This window comes from Phascolarctos cinereus, unplaced genomic scaffold (assembly GCF_003287225.1).
Source record: "Phascolarctos cinereus isolate Bilbo 61053 unplaced genomic scaffold, phaCin_HiC Scaffold_1;HRSCAF=81, whole genome shotgun sequence".
Classification (NCBI taxonomy): domain Eukaryota; kingdom Metazoa; phylum Chordata; class Mammalia; order Diprotodontia; family Phascolarctidae; genus Phascolarctos; species Phascolarctos cinereus.
This window is the reverse complement of record NW_027555514.1, coordinates 106,192,850-106,208,950: the sequence shown is the minus strand read 5'-3', so window position 1 is coordinate 106,208,950 and position 16,101 is coordinate 106,192,850. Positions and strand designations below refer to the sequence as shown.

General features: G+C 37.1%; 1 protein-coding gene across 1 annotated transcript in view; it reads right to left on the bottom strand.

Annotated features, from left to right (window-relative positions):
- Nucleotides 1–16,101, bottom strand: part of DGKI (diacylglycerol kinase iota) — a 478,924-nt gene that overhangs the window by 132,852 nt on the left and 329,971 nt on the right. The window contains exons 16-19 of the mRNA XM_078153519.1: nucleotides 13,559–13,614; nucleotides 10,946–11,008; nucleotides 6,473–6,546; nucleotides 3,956–4,067 (exon numbers count right to left, since the gene is read on the bottom strand). Coding sequence (XP_078009645.1) covers nucleotides 3,956–4,067; nucleotides 6,473–6,546; nucleotides 10,946–11,008; nucleotides 13,559–13,614 — 305 coding nt within the window. The remainder of the gene's footprint in view (nucleotides 1–3,955; nucleotides 4,068–6,472; nucleotides 6,547–10,945; nucleotides 11,009–13,558; nucleotides 13,615–16,101) is intronic.

The following is a 16,101-nucleotide window of genomic DNA, read 5'->3' as shown; positions in this document are numbered from 1 at the left end:
CTGAAGGAAATTAGGGATAAAGCAGAAAAAAAAGAAAGCTTCAGGCAGTAATAATGGTATCACCTAGAATATATGAAGTGCCTGGAAGGCATTATAATCCCTCTCCCCCTCCTCATATTAAAGATAGTAGAAAATGAGGTTACATCTGAAAACACAAGATTGGTAAGAATTTCAAGATTTCATCTTGTCAATTTGCCTGTTTGCAGAGGAGAATGAGCCAATATTCCAATACTTAGGTATGGAGATTTCCAAATCTCCTAGACTGCCTAGGCCAATGTTTACTCCCTTTTTTGCAAAACTAGTTTAAAAGAGTTTACTCCCCTTTTTGCAAATAAATCCTTCAACAGGTTGGAATTAATTGTCTCATGTTATAATATATGTCCATTCTCTCATGAAAATTATTATCAATGCATCTTCTGCCTTTAAGAAAAGTAAAACTTTTCACACATATATGTATGTATTTATATACATATATGTGTGTATATATAACATATATATTTATATATACATACATTCTTTCCCCCAAAAGATTAGTCCTATTAAACTATCTCATAAGGAAGTAAACTTTTCCAAACTAGTTCTTTTTTTTAGTGCACATTTTTTTTCTCTCTCTCATCAAGATTCTCTCCAAGGTTAGCTCATCCTCCTTCATTTATATAGCCCAGAATAGACACAAGAATCTAGTAAGGGTCAAGTCAGTGCTAACTTTAATAAAAGGGTGAGTTCACAACTCCCACATGCCATTATTCTACTGGTCCATTCCATTATTGTGCTTGTGCTGCTAAGTAGAACGCTACATTAGGTATTGAATACATGTGTCCTGGCCTGTTTTGTGATAGCTTGTTTATACTCCTCTGTACTTGCCCTAAATGAATTTCACACTTTGTTAATTCTTAAACACTCTTTCAATCAAAAGTAGTTTTTCTCTAAGTCACCTTGAAGAGAAAGAAGGCATCTCAGAGCTAAGTTTAGCCTGAGGACCTGCAAAGTATGACATTGCTGCTGTGAGCCTTAGGATTGCAGAACCACATAGTTATAGAATCCTAGAGCTGGAAGGATGCTAAGAAATCATTTCAACTAATGATGACAGAGAAGAAGTATAAGAAGCAGCCCTCAGAGGGGCACTTACTTCTTGGGAGTAGGGACTGTCTCATTCTTTGTCTTTAGATGCCCGACCTCTCACTTAACAGGTGATGACACTGAGCAGGGAGAAGGGGGTGTGCCCAAGAAAATAAATGATAATTTATGGTCACATAACAGTCAGAACTAGAATCCAGGTCTCCCAACTCTGGACTTAGTACTCTTCCCAGTATTCCAAACTGTTTTGAACTATGTCATCTGTACATAAAGCACACATGTTCAAAATGTCAAAAAAAAAAACACAAAAAGAAGAGTAAAATTTGGTCTTTCCTCTCAAAATGAGCTTTGATCTAGTTGAAGTAGTGGAGGAAGTGGGGGGGAGGAAAGAGACAATAAGTTCCTTGATCTGTGATATTTTTGTTCTACAAATTCTTGGAATAATTATAAATATTCAGGAAAACATAACTTTTTAATCTAATGTTAAATTGGGAACAGTGTGGGGTGGGGAGAAAAAACAAACATTTCCAAATAACCCACCTTTTAAAAAAATCTTTGCTTGACCTCATCATCTCCTTAACTTATTGTTCTACATCTCTTTTCATTTTCACAGCAAAATTCCTAGAAAAATTCCTTTTCATTTGCTGAAGGCTTCTGAGTCTGCCAATCCACTCTCTTTCAATGACCTTTTTCCTCTTTTCTCATCATCCTATTTGATGCCCTGCAGCTTCTGACATTGTCTATCACTGCCTCCTCCCACATCAGGGGTTCTTAACCTGGAGTCCCTGAACTTTTTTAAAAAACACTTTGACCACTGAATTTTTACATAATTGGCTTCCTCGGTAATCCTACGTATTTTATTTTAAGCATTTAAAAACATTATTCCAAAAAGGTGCTGATGGGCTTCACCAGAATATCAATGGTATGCATGACATAAAGAAGGATAAGATCCCTATTGCAGATGCTTTCTCCTCCATTGGTTTCAGTTATGTTGCTTTAACCTGGAACTCTCTTTGCTTGTCTCTTTTTGAAACTCTTTTGCTGGATCATTATTTATTATCATCTCCATGCTATTCACTCTCAAAACTCCATAACTAGTGCTAAAGTGTTGTTTTTTTTAAACTGAATTCCAGTCTCATATACTGCTGGACATTTCTACCTAAAAGTACCATCATTATTTCAAAATCAATGTGACCAAAAGAGAACTCATTAACATCCCTTAACTGATTCCCCCTCAAAACTGTCCATTTTCTAAAGAGGGCATCACCTTTCTAGGCACCCAGATTCAAAGCCTCAGTGTCATCATCATCCTTAATGCTTTCCTCTTCATCTGCCACAATATTCAATCAACTGTCAAATATTCTCAATTTTATCTTCATAATATTTCTCTCTTCTGTGCTCTTCCATCACCCAGTTACTCCGCTCCTACCCTGGTTCAAGTTCTCTTTACTTCTTGCCTGTATTACTTAAAGAGCATCCTAGCAGGACTTTCAGCCTCTTATCTCACACCCTGCCATTCATTCTTCCACATGGCTGCCAAAATTAGCTTTGGTCATTTCCTGATGAAAAACCCTCCAATGACTCCCTCTAGGATAAAATGTAAACTCCTTAGCCTAGCATTTAAGGTCCTCCAAAACATGGCTTTAGTATTCCTTTCCAGGCTCAGTTGATATTTTTTGCTGTTGTTGAGTCATTTCAGTCATTTACCTCCTTTTAAACAGTTTATATTCTATGCAAACCAACATACTGGTTATTCCCCAAATTCCCAATTCTATCTCCCATCACCATGCCTTCACATAAGCTGCTCCCAACAAGTGGAAAGTACTCTCTTCTCTGCCTAGGTCCCACCTCCTATGCTTAGCCTTTCCTGATGTCCTCTATCGTTAGTGTTCTCTCCCTTCTCAAAATACCTTACATTCAATTTATCTGATACAAGTCAGATGCTCTCAGCACAATGTAAGTTCCATGGATACAGGGGATGTTTGTTCTTGTCTTTATATACCCAGTTTCCTGTATTTAATAGTCATTTAAAAGATGTTTTATGTGTTCAGTTGAAGAGCCCAATTGGAATTAGCAAGGTATTAGCTGGATATTGTCACTGCTTTTTAAATATGACATTTGATTTTATTACTTGTGTGGATGGTAACAGAAATGAAAGGCCAATAAAGTACTATGGAGTAGACTTCTGGTCTGAAGTGCTTTAATGGTTATTTCAGATTACGTATGGGACTGTTTTCTTGGAAAACATTTTAAGTTGATTAAATAGCCCATTTGTTAAACAACAAGCATATCACCCCCTCATACAAATTTCTTCTCTATCTTAATTAACATGAATTCCCAATTAGTGGGGCCTGAATTAATAAAATTTTCTAAATTGTTTTCTTCAGGAAAGAAGAGAAAGATGGGAAGTGCCAATACTTAATGCCCAAGGAAATGTGAGCATTAATAACTAGCTACTTTTTACTGAAATCATTCAAATCATTTGGGTACCCTTTAATGGATGAGAGTGGGAAATGCCAATAGTTTCCTTATATAAAATACCGTGATGAGTCTATATTTAAATTTAAATGACATTCAGCTGGGGAGGGGGAAGGAATATTTAATTTTTGCAAGAAATTTATAAAGAAAATTAGTAAGCAACCCTCCCTAGATTATGAATCTCATGAAAGAATGCTGGGTTGTTACTTTTTTTTCCAAGCTAAGATATATGGTTTTTTCCCCACAATTTCCTAAGCTTTATACTGAATAATGCATGTGGTATTCTTAACCAGGTATGTGAATAGAAATAAAATTATGCTAAAAGCTTTATGACATGGATATATCACAATTCACACAACAAAATTATATTTCACACCCATTAAGTAGTTTTAATACTTACCAAAGAAGCCATGGTGAATCCAATGACCTCAATATAGCCATCATCATGGCGCTGAGGTTCAAAATCCAGATGATCTCCTGGATTTCCCCAAGGCATTGTGCCTGCACAGTACCTGCAGGGTAAGAATGGAAATTATAAGAAACTTGATATAATAGATATCACCATCAAAACAAATGAAAAAAATAGTAAGAGCAATATCTCCCTCTGGTCTCTGTTTCATTCCTGAGGGTTTGGGAGTGGGGTGAATATTCCTAGCAGGATTTTATTTAAAAAAATCAGACTGAGAAAACTGGTCATGTCCTTGTCCTCTAAGAGGATTATGCTAGCCAATTCATTGTTGACCAAGTTCTTCATTCTGTGACTCACCTACAGTGAGTACACACTTTATGTGTACTATAACATTGGTAGGACTCAGGATGGAGCCAGAATAGCATTAGTCTTTAGGGCAGGGACACATGTATATATATGCTAATGAAGATAGAAAGTAAGCTGAAGGGTAGCACTATGAGAAGCATTTACTCCTTAAGAGTGGGTACTTAACAAATTCTTGTGCACTTATGTCTACTAAGATAATGAAGACATACAAGGGAAGAGGAACAGAATAAAGAGAAGAAAAGGAGCAGGGTCAAGAAGAGAAAGGGAAAGAGGAACAGAGAAAGGGGGAATAAAATGTAGAAGAACCTAAACAATCTTTTAAAATACCTAAGTCTGTGACTCCCTAGGCTAATGGCATAAATGACAATTCTAAGCCTAAGTACCCACAAAGGAAATTTAAGAGAGACCTTATAGGTTCTCCAAATACTGTTTCTATGAAAGGTACACTTGAATTAAACACTGCCTAAGCTGCCCACACAAAAAAGGAGTTTGGATATAGATTTGTTTAATTTGCAATTAACAAATGATTTTGTGTTACTTTGTGAAATTTTAGATTCAGAAATGAGAAGTCTAGTATTTAACATTATTCTTGTCCTGATTTGTGGGTACTTAAGCTTTGGCTTTTAATTAGCTCCTCTGAAGTCTTTATGAGGTAACAATATGTTTCACTACTCACTGAGGGAAAAAAAAGACTAATTCTTTCCCCTACCATCTCCACAAAAATAACAAAACAAAAAAAATCCCAAAATAACAATAATAATAAATATTGGTCAGAGAACCCATATGAATGGGTTGAAAATTCAAACGTAGAGTTTCCTGGTGTAACTGATGGAAAGGGGAAATTTATGACATGGTTTCCTATGCTGTTCTTTCACTTAAAACAAAGAAACAAGTAACAAATGATCTAATGCAGCTATTCATAAGGACACCCTTGGACTCCAGGGTAGTTTCCTACTCTGAAATGTGGTCCTATGATTCTGTAAAGGGCTCACAAATGAGCATGGGAGGTCAAATGGAATAAATTGAGTTGAGAAGGCTGCAAATGCAAAAAGGCATTTTTAAACCTAATAATCTGGCCTGGCACTGCATTCTCTTGGAATATACTATTGGAATTTATTCTCCCAAACTTATGTTCTAGAGGAGCTCATCATCTTCATTTTCAGGAGGGAGCAGTTACCCCAAACAGGTAAACTATCATCATGAATAAAAATTGGTCAAGGAAACTTCTCATATAAGATCTTAGATTTAGAACTGGAAGGGACCTTAGTGGCCATCTAGTCAACCTCCTCATCTTATAAATGAGTCTTATAAAGCAGGAAAGTTAACTAACATGCCCAAATCACACAAATAGTGAAAAGTAGAACCAGTATTTGAAATTACATTTACTGACTCCAAACCCAGCACTATTTCCATGGTACCAATAAAACAGGTTTTAAGATATCATTATAATTTCCATCCAAGCAGCTCTGTTATTTTAGGGGTAGGAGTAGAATGGCAAAAATGAGGTTCGTTTGTAATAAAAATCTTTTATTTTGCAATTAGTGCTGGGTGGAAGGGCTCTATTTAAATGCTGTTTGTTGTTGTTCTTTGGGAACCCTACATTTAAAGCTAAATCAGGGCTTTAGGAAACAAAATAAATGTATCATTGTCTTTTTGTACATTTCTACCAAAAATGGTAGAGAACATTTGGTAGAAAACAGCGTCTGGTAGGGAAGTAAGAAGGCACTGAGCGTCCAGGAGATTTGGCTTCACGTATCATTTCTGCTACAAACTCGCAGCATGATCTTAAGATGATAATTGAACCTCTCTACTTCAATTATTGCATCTGACAAAAAAAGATAACTCGTGCCCAGCTATTCCCAAGGGTTACTATTGAAACTAAAGTGACATCATAAATGTCCATGTGCTTTGAAAAAATTATTAGGTACTAAACTAATACAAAATATTATTACTGAGTTCCCTGATTTCTCTAGAAAACAATACACAGTGTACTTCACTAGGGAAATCTAATATGGGAACAAAATGGTCAAGCCTAATGACTTTTTAACTATGGAAATACATGATTCCTTTCTTCTATAACAGGAGAATTCCTGACATGAAAACAAAACAAAACAAAACAAAACAAAAACAGTACACACTTACCTGGGTATATTTAAAAACACTATACATTGGAACTTCAGCTCCTGAATCTTTGGGGTGAGGTCTGTTCCATCACACTGCAACAACCAAAACAATAAAGGAAGGGTTTTGAAATAGCCTAAGTATCCAGGTTGAAAACATACATTACCCTCTTGCCCTTCTTTCTGACCTTGTCCTTGAGGAACAAAAATATCAGCTGTTCTAATGAATATGTGCTATGGGTCTAGCTGAACTAAAACTGAGAATGTTAATTTTTTAAATACTAAAATAACCAGAATTTCTACTACATTATCACCATTAGTTGTTGTTACTGTTACCGTAAAAGGTGATTGTTGTTATTTTTAAAAAAAACTCACATTTATGTAGCACTATGCTGGTAGGGTAAATATTATAATCCTTGTTTTATTGATATGAAAACTGAAGTTCAGATAATAAAGTGTCACAGCTTGGATTTAAACTTGGGTCTTCTGATTACAAAATCAGTTTTCTTTCCATTATGTATACTTCACATCTCCTACCACTACAGTTAGTTGCTCTCATATTTACCACGATCATACTTTATGTTTTGCTTTGTTATTCAGTTTCCAAGAGGTTTTCACCATTCAAAAGAATTGAATTTGTTGTTAAGGTAAGCTATTTATAGGACTTAGTGATGCCTCCAAATAGCTACATAATTTAAAGAGTAGGCTTATGTCATGAACATACTTCATCCGAGATAGTGAGAAGCTTTATGTAGCAACACCAGGATTTGATCTATTGCTAGAGGCAAGTGGTACACATGTCATTAGCTCTTCAAGTCTTCTCCAATTAGCTCAGTCCTTTCAATTTTCATAGAACAAAGAAGCATGGTGGCAGGAGTTTGAAAACTGTTCCTCATAGCAGCTTTACTCAAATTCCTTTTCTGTTTGAGGAAGTGGAGTTCTTGGAATATTTTACCCAATCAGAGACATATGATAAGAGATAAAAACTTAATGGGTTTCTGACCCTAAGTCAGATGAGAGTTGAATTGAAGAAGTCAGAGGAGATAATAGAGAAGAAAGGATAGAACAGATATAACCTTAGTCTGGGCTTCTACTACCTTTTGGTACAGCCAAACTGAGGGTTAGTGCTTCATAAACAAAGGCTGACAGGACTATAGTTCTCACCTTTCAGAGTAAGATGTATTAACTACAGCATACCTTAGTATATTGTGGCCAGAGTAGTAGGTGGCCCCAAGAATAGCATTTAACCTGAAAACTACAGCTGAAGCTCATAAGAGAGTGAAAGAGCTGGCTGAAACAACTGTAGACTTTCTCTGCAGAAGACAGGCTTACAAACTACAACATCTCCAGTGGATGATGGCAATGAAGATGACTGAAGACCAGTTAGAATAGAGAGCACAGTGCTTGAAAGGGAGAAACAGAACTGTGATACCCAGCAGGAAACAAATCCAGCAGATAATAATTCTGTGAGATCACCAGAAGACATTGGAAACTCTACAGAATCAGAAGCAATAGCAGCCACCAAGCCAGAGGACTTGTTGACTAAATATTTACCCATCTCTGTGTCCTGGCTACAGATTTTCCCTATGTATGTATGCTCCACATGCAATCACTACATCTGTTCACTCTTCTCACTGAGAGCAAGATATAGGATTAAGGGAGAGGGAAAGAGGTGATGTTAAGTAGATATTTCCAAACAATGCCAATTGGATGCCAGCTATCTTCCTCATCCTCCTTACTGGCAACTCTTAGAGCTGCTTGAAGCACTGATATATTAAGTGACCTATCCATGGTTAATAAGATAGTATATGTCAAAGGTACAACTTGAATACAATTTCTCCTGACTCCAAGGCTAACCCTCTATTCACTAACAACATGCTACCTCTATACTGTATTTAAACATGAAAGAGTATAATTAAACACCATATGTAAAAAGCAATATTTATAAACTTTTTACATAAAGGTAATTTGACAACACTTAGCTATTGTCAACTCTAACCTTAATTTTATCATCAGACCCTGATCAGTCCCTTGTAATTTATTCCACATTTCTTAATTTAGAGTCACAATTCCTTGCCCATATGCACATAGAAATTTAGAGCTCTACAACACTAGGCCAATTTGGGACAGCAAATCTTTTTTCATCTACTAGATTTTTACCTCCTTTACTAAGAACATCCTTCTCTGATTGCTGCTAACTAATCAAAAACTTTAATTTGTCTTTGCAGCTTTCCTTCCTCCCTCTTGCTTCTCTTCCCAACTTGCATCAAAAGTCAAATAAATTACAGATGCATTAATATAAGGAATCTCAAATCAGCCACATAAAATCTATACAATTACCCTTCCTTAACCTCTGGTTTTCCTGTCCAGGTTATAATTGTGGAAAATGAATGAAACAGTATTTTATCCTTAGTTTTTGGGGTATGTGTATAAATCAGGAAGTGAGATAAAGAAAGAAACATAGAGAAAGGCAGGAAAGGAGAGAGTGGAAATTTTTTAATTTATCTAAATGCAAAAAAACTTATATGAGTTTTGAGAGAAAGAGTCTGTTAGAAGGTACAGAACAAGAAGATTGGAATGGGACCAAAAGAAGATGCACAACACAATGTCGATGGAACATTATTGGGGTAGAAGAAACTAAGAGTACAAGGAATTCAGACAAACATGGGAAGACTTGAATGAACTAAAGAAGAGTGAAGGAGAACCAAGAGAACAACATACATAACAAATACCACTGTGCAAATTTAAAACACACACACACACACACACACACACACACACACAAGTCATCTGAACTCTGATTAAACGCAATAATCAATATTGGCTGCAGAGGAGAGATGATGAAACACTTCCCTCTTTTCAGTGATCAGGTAGAAGGTTATGGGTGCTGAATATTTTATGTGCTGTCAGATATGGTTACTGTCACTTTGCTTTGCTTAAATTTGTTACTGTTGTTGTTAAAAAGTGTCCTAGTTGTTAAAAAGTGTCCCATGGGGGAGGGTTGTATATTACCCAGTGGCTGTGGTATAAAGTACAAAAGGCAGCAATACAACTTTCAAAAAATATCCACTACATGTGAAAGAAGAGGAAGGGCACTATGTAGAGAGCCAAAATACAAATTCTATAGTTAATCAAGCAAATCTGAATCTTAAATTACACTGTGGAAAGACGTACGTTCTGGACTGATGAAAGCAAGATGCAAAAAGCCTAGCTTTAGAAGTAGCTTGTCATGATACAGTAGGATATTATCATATTACTGTTAAGTAGAGGGTTAGCATGAAAAAATGTATATGCATTCTATTTGGCACGGCAGCATTTTGGGAGGTGGAACTTTGCCTTTCTACGCTATGTAAAAGAAGCTTCGCATGGTTGATTATATGGATTGTTTTTTCTTTTGAATTATGATAAAAGTTACAACTGTGACAAGATGCTTGAGAAAGTCAAGGATCTGTCATTTCATCATGGAAGATGCTCCCTCTCAATCACTTCCAGTGGTAGATGCCTTTTGATCGACGCTATGAAGAAGTTCACCATATGGCTGACAAGCCAGTTGATGGCCTTGCTGAGCTGGACATCAGACCACAATCCTCCCCCCAGATAAATCCATAGATTCATACCTAAAGTCTTTACAATTTGAGAAGACCTAGTAGAGTTTGCATTTCATAGGTATAACTTTGAGAACCACCCAGGGTCACCTAGTCATCATGAAGATGCATGAATGGCATTACTGAAGGTTTATGATCAAATAACCTGATATGAAACCTTCATCACTAACTCCTGGGGTAAGCCTGGACAAGTTGCTTCACAGAGTCACAGAATGTTGGTAGCAGAAGGCACCTTAGTGATTACCTTGTCCAGCACCTTCATTTTACAGATGAGGATGATGTGGCCCTAAGAATTAAGTGACCTGCCAAAGTCACCTTTCTGATCCTGAGTTTCTTCAGGGCAGGTAGATGATACAGTGGATAGAGCTTGGAGTCAGGAAGACCTGAGTTCAAATCCAGCCTCAGACATTTACTAGCTGTGCAACCTTGAGCAAGTCACTTAACACCTGATTGCCTCAGTTTCCTCATCTATAAATGGGGATGATAATCAAAGAGTTGTTGAAGAGCTGAGCACAGTGTCTGGCACACAGTAAGTGCCACATAAATGTTAGCTATTATCTGTATCTGTAACATGATGTGGGTGGACTAGATTAGCTCCTCAATTCCCTTCTAGCACTAGTATTCTGTGAGTCCGATTCTTTTTTTTTCAGGCTACTGAGGTTAAGTGACTTGCCCAAGGTCACACAGCTAGTACATGTCAAGTGTTTGGTCTGAGGCCGCATTTGAACTCAGGTCCTCCTGACTTCAGGGCTGGTGCTCTATCCACTGCACCACCTAGCTGCCCCCTTGTGAGTCCAATTCCACATACACAGGCAGAGGTAATGTTTTACTTTATGAAATGGACTCACCCTTAGAGTAAGAAGGGACCGTTTCCCATGTTCTGTACTTACCACAACCTTGACATGTTTGGATAAATCCCTGGAGCTTCTCTGCAGGAAGTCAGAAAAGGCTGCCTGTACAACAAAGAAAGAAAAGTGAAAAGAAAAAATACATACATACATATATATATCTATATATCTATATATCTATATATAGATATAGATATATAGATATATAGATATACACACATGTATATATATGTATATATATATATATATATGTATAATACATGTGCATGTGTGTGTCAAATCACTAACACCATCTCCAGCTCTGCAACTTAATGTTCATCTCACATTTCTTGTAGTAATCATTAAACATGAAGTCATCTTTTGCAACACCTGTACAAAGTTGCTTATTAGCTTTAAATAGGTACATTTGTCTTCGAGACTATAAACAATAAACATGAATGGCACTAGCTAGGGCAAAGTTACCAAATTTTCCTCCTATTAGGACTAAAGACAGTTAAAGGAAGGAAGGAAGTGAACAGACTTCCATATTTTGCAAATTTCAAGGACTTACTCTAAATTCACTTACATAATATTTTTTGGGGGGGTTGTTGTTCCTTGGCCTTCTCACCTCTCTGTTGTTGGGAAAATAATATTTATCTTGTCACTATTATTCAGGTCCTAATTTTCCTATCTAATGATGCACATTTAAGTTCCAGACTCCCCAAAATATAATTCTGGAATTTTTTCCTTCTCCCTTCAATCTCCCTTCACCCCCTCACCACAGCTCTTAGAGGGAGGGACCCGGGAATCTTAAGGCAGACTTACAACTCCATATAAGACTCTGAAGATCCCATTTATTCCTGACTCAACTGTGATTTTCCCATTTCAGCACATAAGACTCACTAATCAGTTAATCCACCTCAAGAACATTTTATTCAGAAACCCTGTGGACAGATCCCTGAGCCAACAGCAGATTATATTAGTTCTGCCTTTACTTAAATCTCCCTCCTTCCCTCCCAGCCACGTCCCCATCTACTGCTTCACGCCACCCATTCTGTTTCTCAGATCCCTCCTCAATTTCTTCTCTGAAGCTATTCCAAAGCCAACATAGGGCTTTCAAAGGCTTTAAAACTTAAAAGGAGGAAAAAAGTGAAAAAAACCAACAAATAGGACGAGTCCTGCCTCCACCTACCTAACTAAAGACGTATTCCCCAGCCCTTTATTCCCAGACCAAAAAGATGCACTTTGATATTTGGAAGGAACTCAAATTTCTTGTTGAGGACACTGTTACCAGCACAGACAGACAACACTTACATGCACTTTCATCCTTCATCCTTCTTTTTTTTTTTAAACACAAGGTTATTGGGGTTAAGTGACTTGCCCAGAATCATACAACTAGAGAGTGTTATGTGTCTGAGGCCAGATATGAACTCAGGTCCTCCTGACTCCAGGGCCAGTGCTCTATCCACTGCGCCACCTTGCTGCCCCCCGTCCTGCATTATTCTTGACTATACTTTTTCATAGTAGATGCAGTCAGTGTGGATCTAAGTGTCATTTGCTGTTAATGATATTGCCAATGCATTGGAGGCTTTGCTCTTATTATTTTTGAGAGGGACCAAGAATAATGATAATAGCTAACATTTGGAATAGCACTTGGGCTTTTAAAAACTATTATCATCCTCATTTTATGGAAAAGGAAACTGAGCCTTGGAGAATGGAAATGATTTTTTCCATAGTCACATATCAATAAACATCGGAGGCAAGATTTGAATCTCATTTAATTTGGTCCTTATGATAACCCTAGGAAGGAAATGCTATTATCCCCATTTTACAGATGAGGAAAATGAGGTTGAGGGAAGGTAAGTGACTTGCTCAGGGTCACACAGCTAGCAAATGTCTGAGGTGGGATTGAAATTCAGGTCTTCATGACTCCAAATCTAGCACTCTATACACCATGCCACCCCCAATGAAGAGATATGAGAAAGCATTTCCTTCTACTTCTTTGCAGAGGTGAACTATGGATGTGACACATTGCCTGTTAATGTCAAACATTTCAGATATGTTGGTTGGTTGTGTTGAATTTTTTTTTCTTTGCTATAAGTGGTGGTTCTCTGGGAGGAGAGGAGGATGGGATACACCAGGAAACATAGGTGATATAAAAAAAAATGACAGCAATAAAGATAAATGTGTGAAAAACACTGTATGTTCATTGTCCAGAACCAATATAGCTATGTTTGAAGAGAATCATTCTAAACAGTTCCCCACTAAATGATCAAAAGTTGTAGAAGTGATTACTCACCAAAGAAATCAAGAATTCTTGAAGTATTGAAGCATATATATGTGTGTTTGTATTGTAGGTAGGTTTATATATGCATGTATGTGTGTATATAGTATACATGTGTATGTACCTTAATGATGGCAGTGGTTTTTTTCCCAGCCAAGCTATGAGATCTCTAATTTACATAAGTGTACTGAATCCTTAAATCTTTGTACTCCAACGTCCTCTATCTCCTAGTCAAAGTGTTCCTTCTCCTATATCTCCACACCTCCTCTCTGATGCGTTTGATCAACCATAGGAACAGAACTTCCTCCATGGAGCGAGAAGCATTTTGTTACTGCAGCTAAAATAACTTTAAACAGGAAAATAATATAAGAAGAAGAAAGGTCAATACTCACCCCTGCATAAAACATTTTATTTCTAAAGCGACTGTTGAATTTCTCTGGATTTGCTTCTGTAAAGAAGGAAAAGTAAGACTGTTATAATTAGTCTTGTCAAAGACAGCTACCCAAGTAGCATTGCTTGTATCTCCAGGAGTTTCACTGCCATCTTTCCCTTACGCAGGAAGCCATCTGGGTAGTCAACCTAGGCATTCTGGTAGTTATCAATCCCGGGAAGAAATAAAGGAGGAAGGGACAGTGGAGGAGGGATAGAGAAACACAAACTGCTCCCAGGGATGTTCTCCCTACGCCATGGATACATCCTCCAAATAGAATGAAATGTGACAAACCCAGGCAAGACAATAGCGAGGAATTTGTAATGTACCATCTGCTCTCTTGCTTGTGACAGAATTTGTAGCATTCTTTGGTTTAGTGCACTCGTCAAAGGCAGATGGTCTGATAAACAGATCTCTGGCTTTACATTATAGTTAAAGTACTACTGGAAAAATTTCAGTCTAATCTTGGACATAGGAAAGAAATAATGAAATATCACTACTTCTTTTTGGCAAAGAGGTGGGGACCACAGGGATAGAGTGTAGTATCTGCTGTCAAATAATGTCACCACGTCAGTTTTTTTGTTTGTTTGCTTGTTTAACTGATTTTTCTTTATTGTAAGAAATACTAGGGGTAGACAGATTTCAAAACGACTGTGGAAAACAAAAGATACGGATAATATTCCGTCACTCCAATATGCTTTGAGACTCTCTCATATTCTCTGCTAGGAATACCAGAAAGAGACGAAGCCAGGATCAGTCACAAAGGATGTTCCCACGAACTGAGAGCATCACAAAATGGCTAAATGAAATGTTACAGAGCTTTCTCCCAGTACCTAAAACTCTAAGACATTCCCAAAGAAGCACTTACCAGCTGTTTGTCTCTCCCTATTTTGGCTCACACTCTCCCTAATTCAGTCTGAGAGCTAGGTCTTTTCTCCAGATCAGTTCCCATTAGCAATCTGACTGGCTGAACACAATTGGGGGCTTGCTGCCATTCTGAATGTTTATTTCCTCGTAATGGCAGATAAATGAAGAGAAACACCCAGGTGTCAATTCACTAGGTCTTGGCATGGACTCAACTACAGGACCTCAGGAAATCTTCCTGGCAATATCTATTCAAAACCATTAGGACAGAAATGCTATCCCATGACCTGGAAACTGACAAAGGACATCAAATTGTCAGAGGGAGCATTATCTGGCATCTATAGTGCAGTTTATAGTTGCCGCTGAATGATCTCCATTATTTACCCTTTCCACCAAGGAAGACATGGAGCCAGGTAACCTCTGATAAAATAAGGAGTCATGGAAAGGCCAGGGACTACAACTGCCTTTAAAAAATAAAAAAAAACCTCTCTAACCCAAGTTAGGTATATTACTTCTCCAATAATTGGTGGAGATAAAAATAATTACATCTGCCTGGGGCCAAATGGTGCAATTGTCTCTGATACCCTGACCTAATAGCTACTTTCATGCACAACAGAATGCTATTATTTCAGGCTCCACTATTTCAAAATGTGTGATAATTCAATGTGAATGGGCTGAAGTTAAATTTTGTACTGTTCAGGGAAAAAGAAGTGTTCCCTAAGCAAATGAATAATGTAAAGAAGGTTGCAGGGGGAATGTTTAATATACTCAAGAAAACAAACTTTGAGTGTATAACAGAAACCATTTATATATACAAATTATAATATGAATAATAAATAGTCCTTATTTGTTCACTTAATACAGGTCTAGCAGGAGTTCAACTTGGCAATGTGTTACTATACATACTTGAAATTTCAAATATATATATATGTATATGTATATATTAAATGTATATGTGTGTGTATGTATGTGCACTCTTTAAGTCAGAATGGCCTTTTCGATTGGTCTATATTAATGAAGTATTTATTGACTAATACATAAGATGTCCATTCCATGTCTGTTGTCCATTTCAATTCAATTTAAAAAATGCAGCCAGAGTTCATTAAGTCCTTCCTATGGTCCAGGTACTATGCTAGATACTGAGTATACCAAGTCAAAAATAAAACAATGCCTGCCCTCAAGGAGCTTGTATTTTATTAGGGGGAAATGATGTGTTCCCAGTCAAGTAAATACTACTACTACTATAATAATAATAATAATAATAATAATAATACTAATAATTTAAATGCAAAGGATTCTGGAGGACATCTAGGTAAGGTTTTTTGTAAGAGGTGGAACCTACTAGGGATTCCAAAAGCTATGGGGGAAGAAGAAGAGCCTTCCATGCATTGGTGACGTAGCCTATGCAAGGGCATGGAGACAGATGTTGGAGAGACTTATTTAGGGAACAACAGTAAGTCAGTTTGGCTAGAATATGGAACATATGAGCCACTTATTACGTAGGTGATCTAAGTCATTAAAACTTTCTGGTCCCCAGTTCATAAACTATAAAATGATTTGACTCTAAAGTCCAATGTCTAAGTTCCCATCGAAATCTATGACACTGAGAGGTTTTTTTTATCCTGTGAATTATGTGAAATC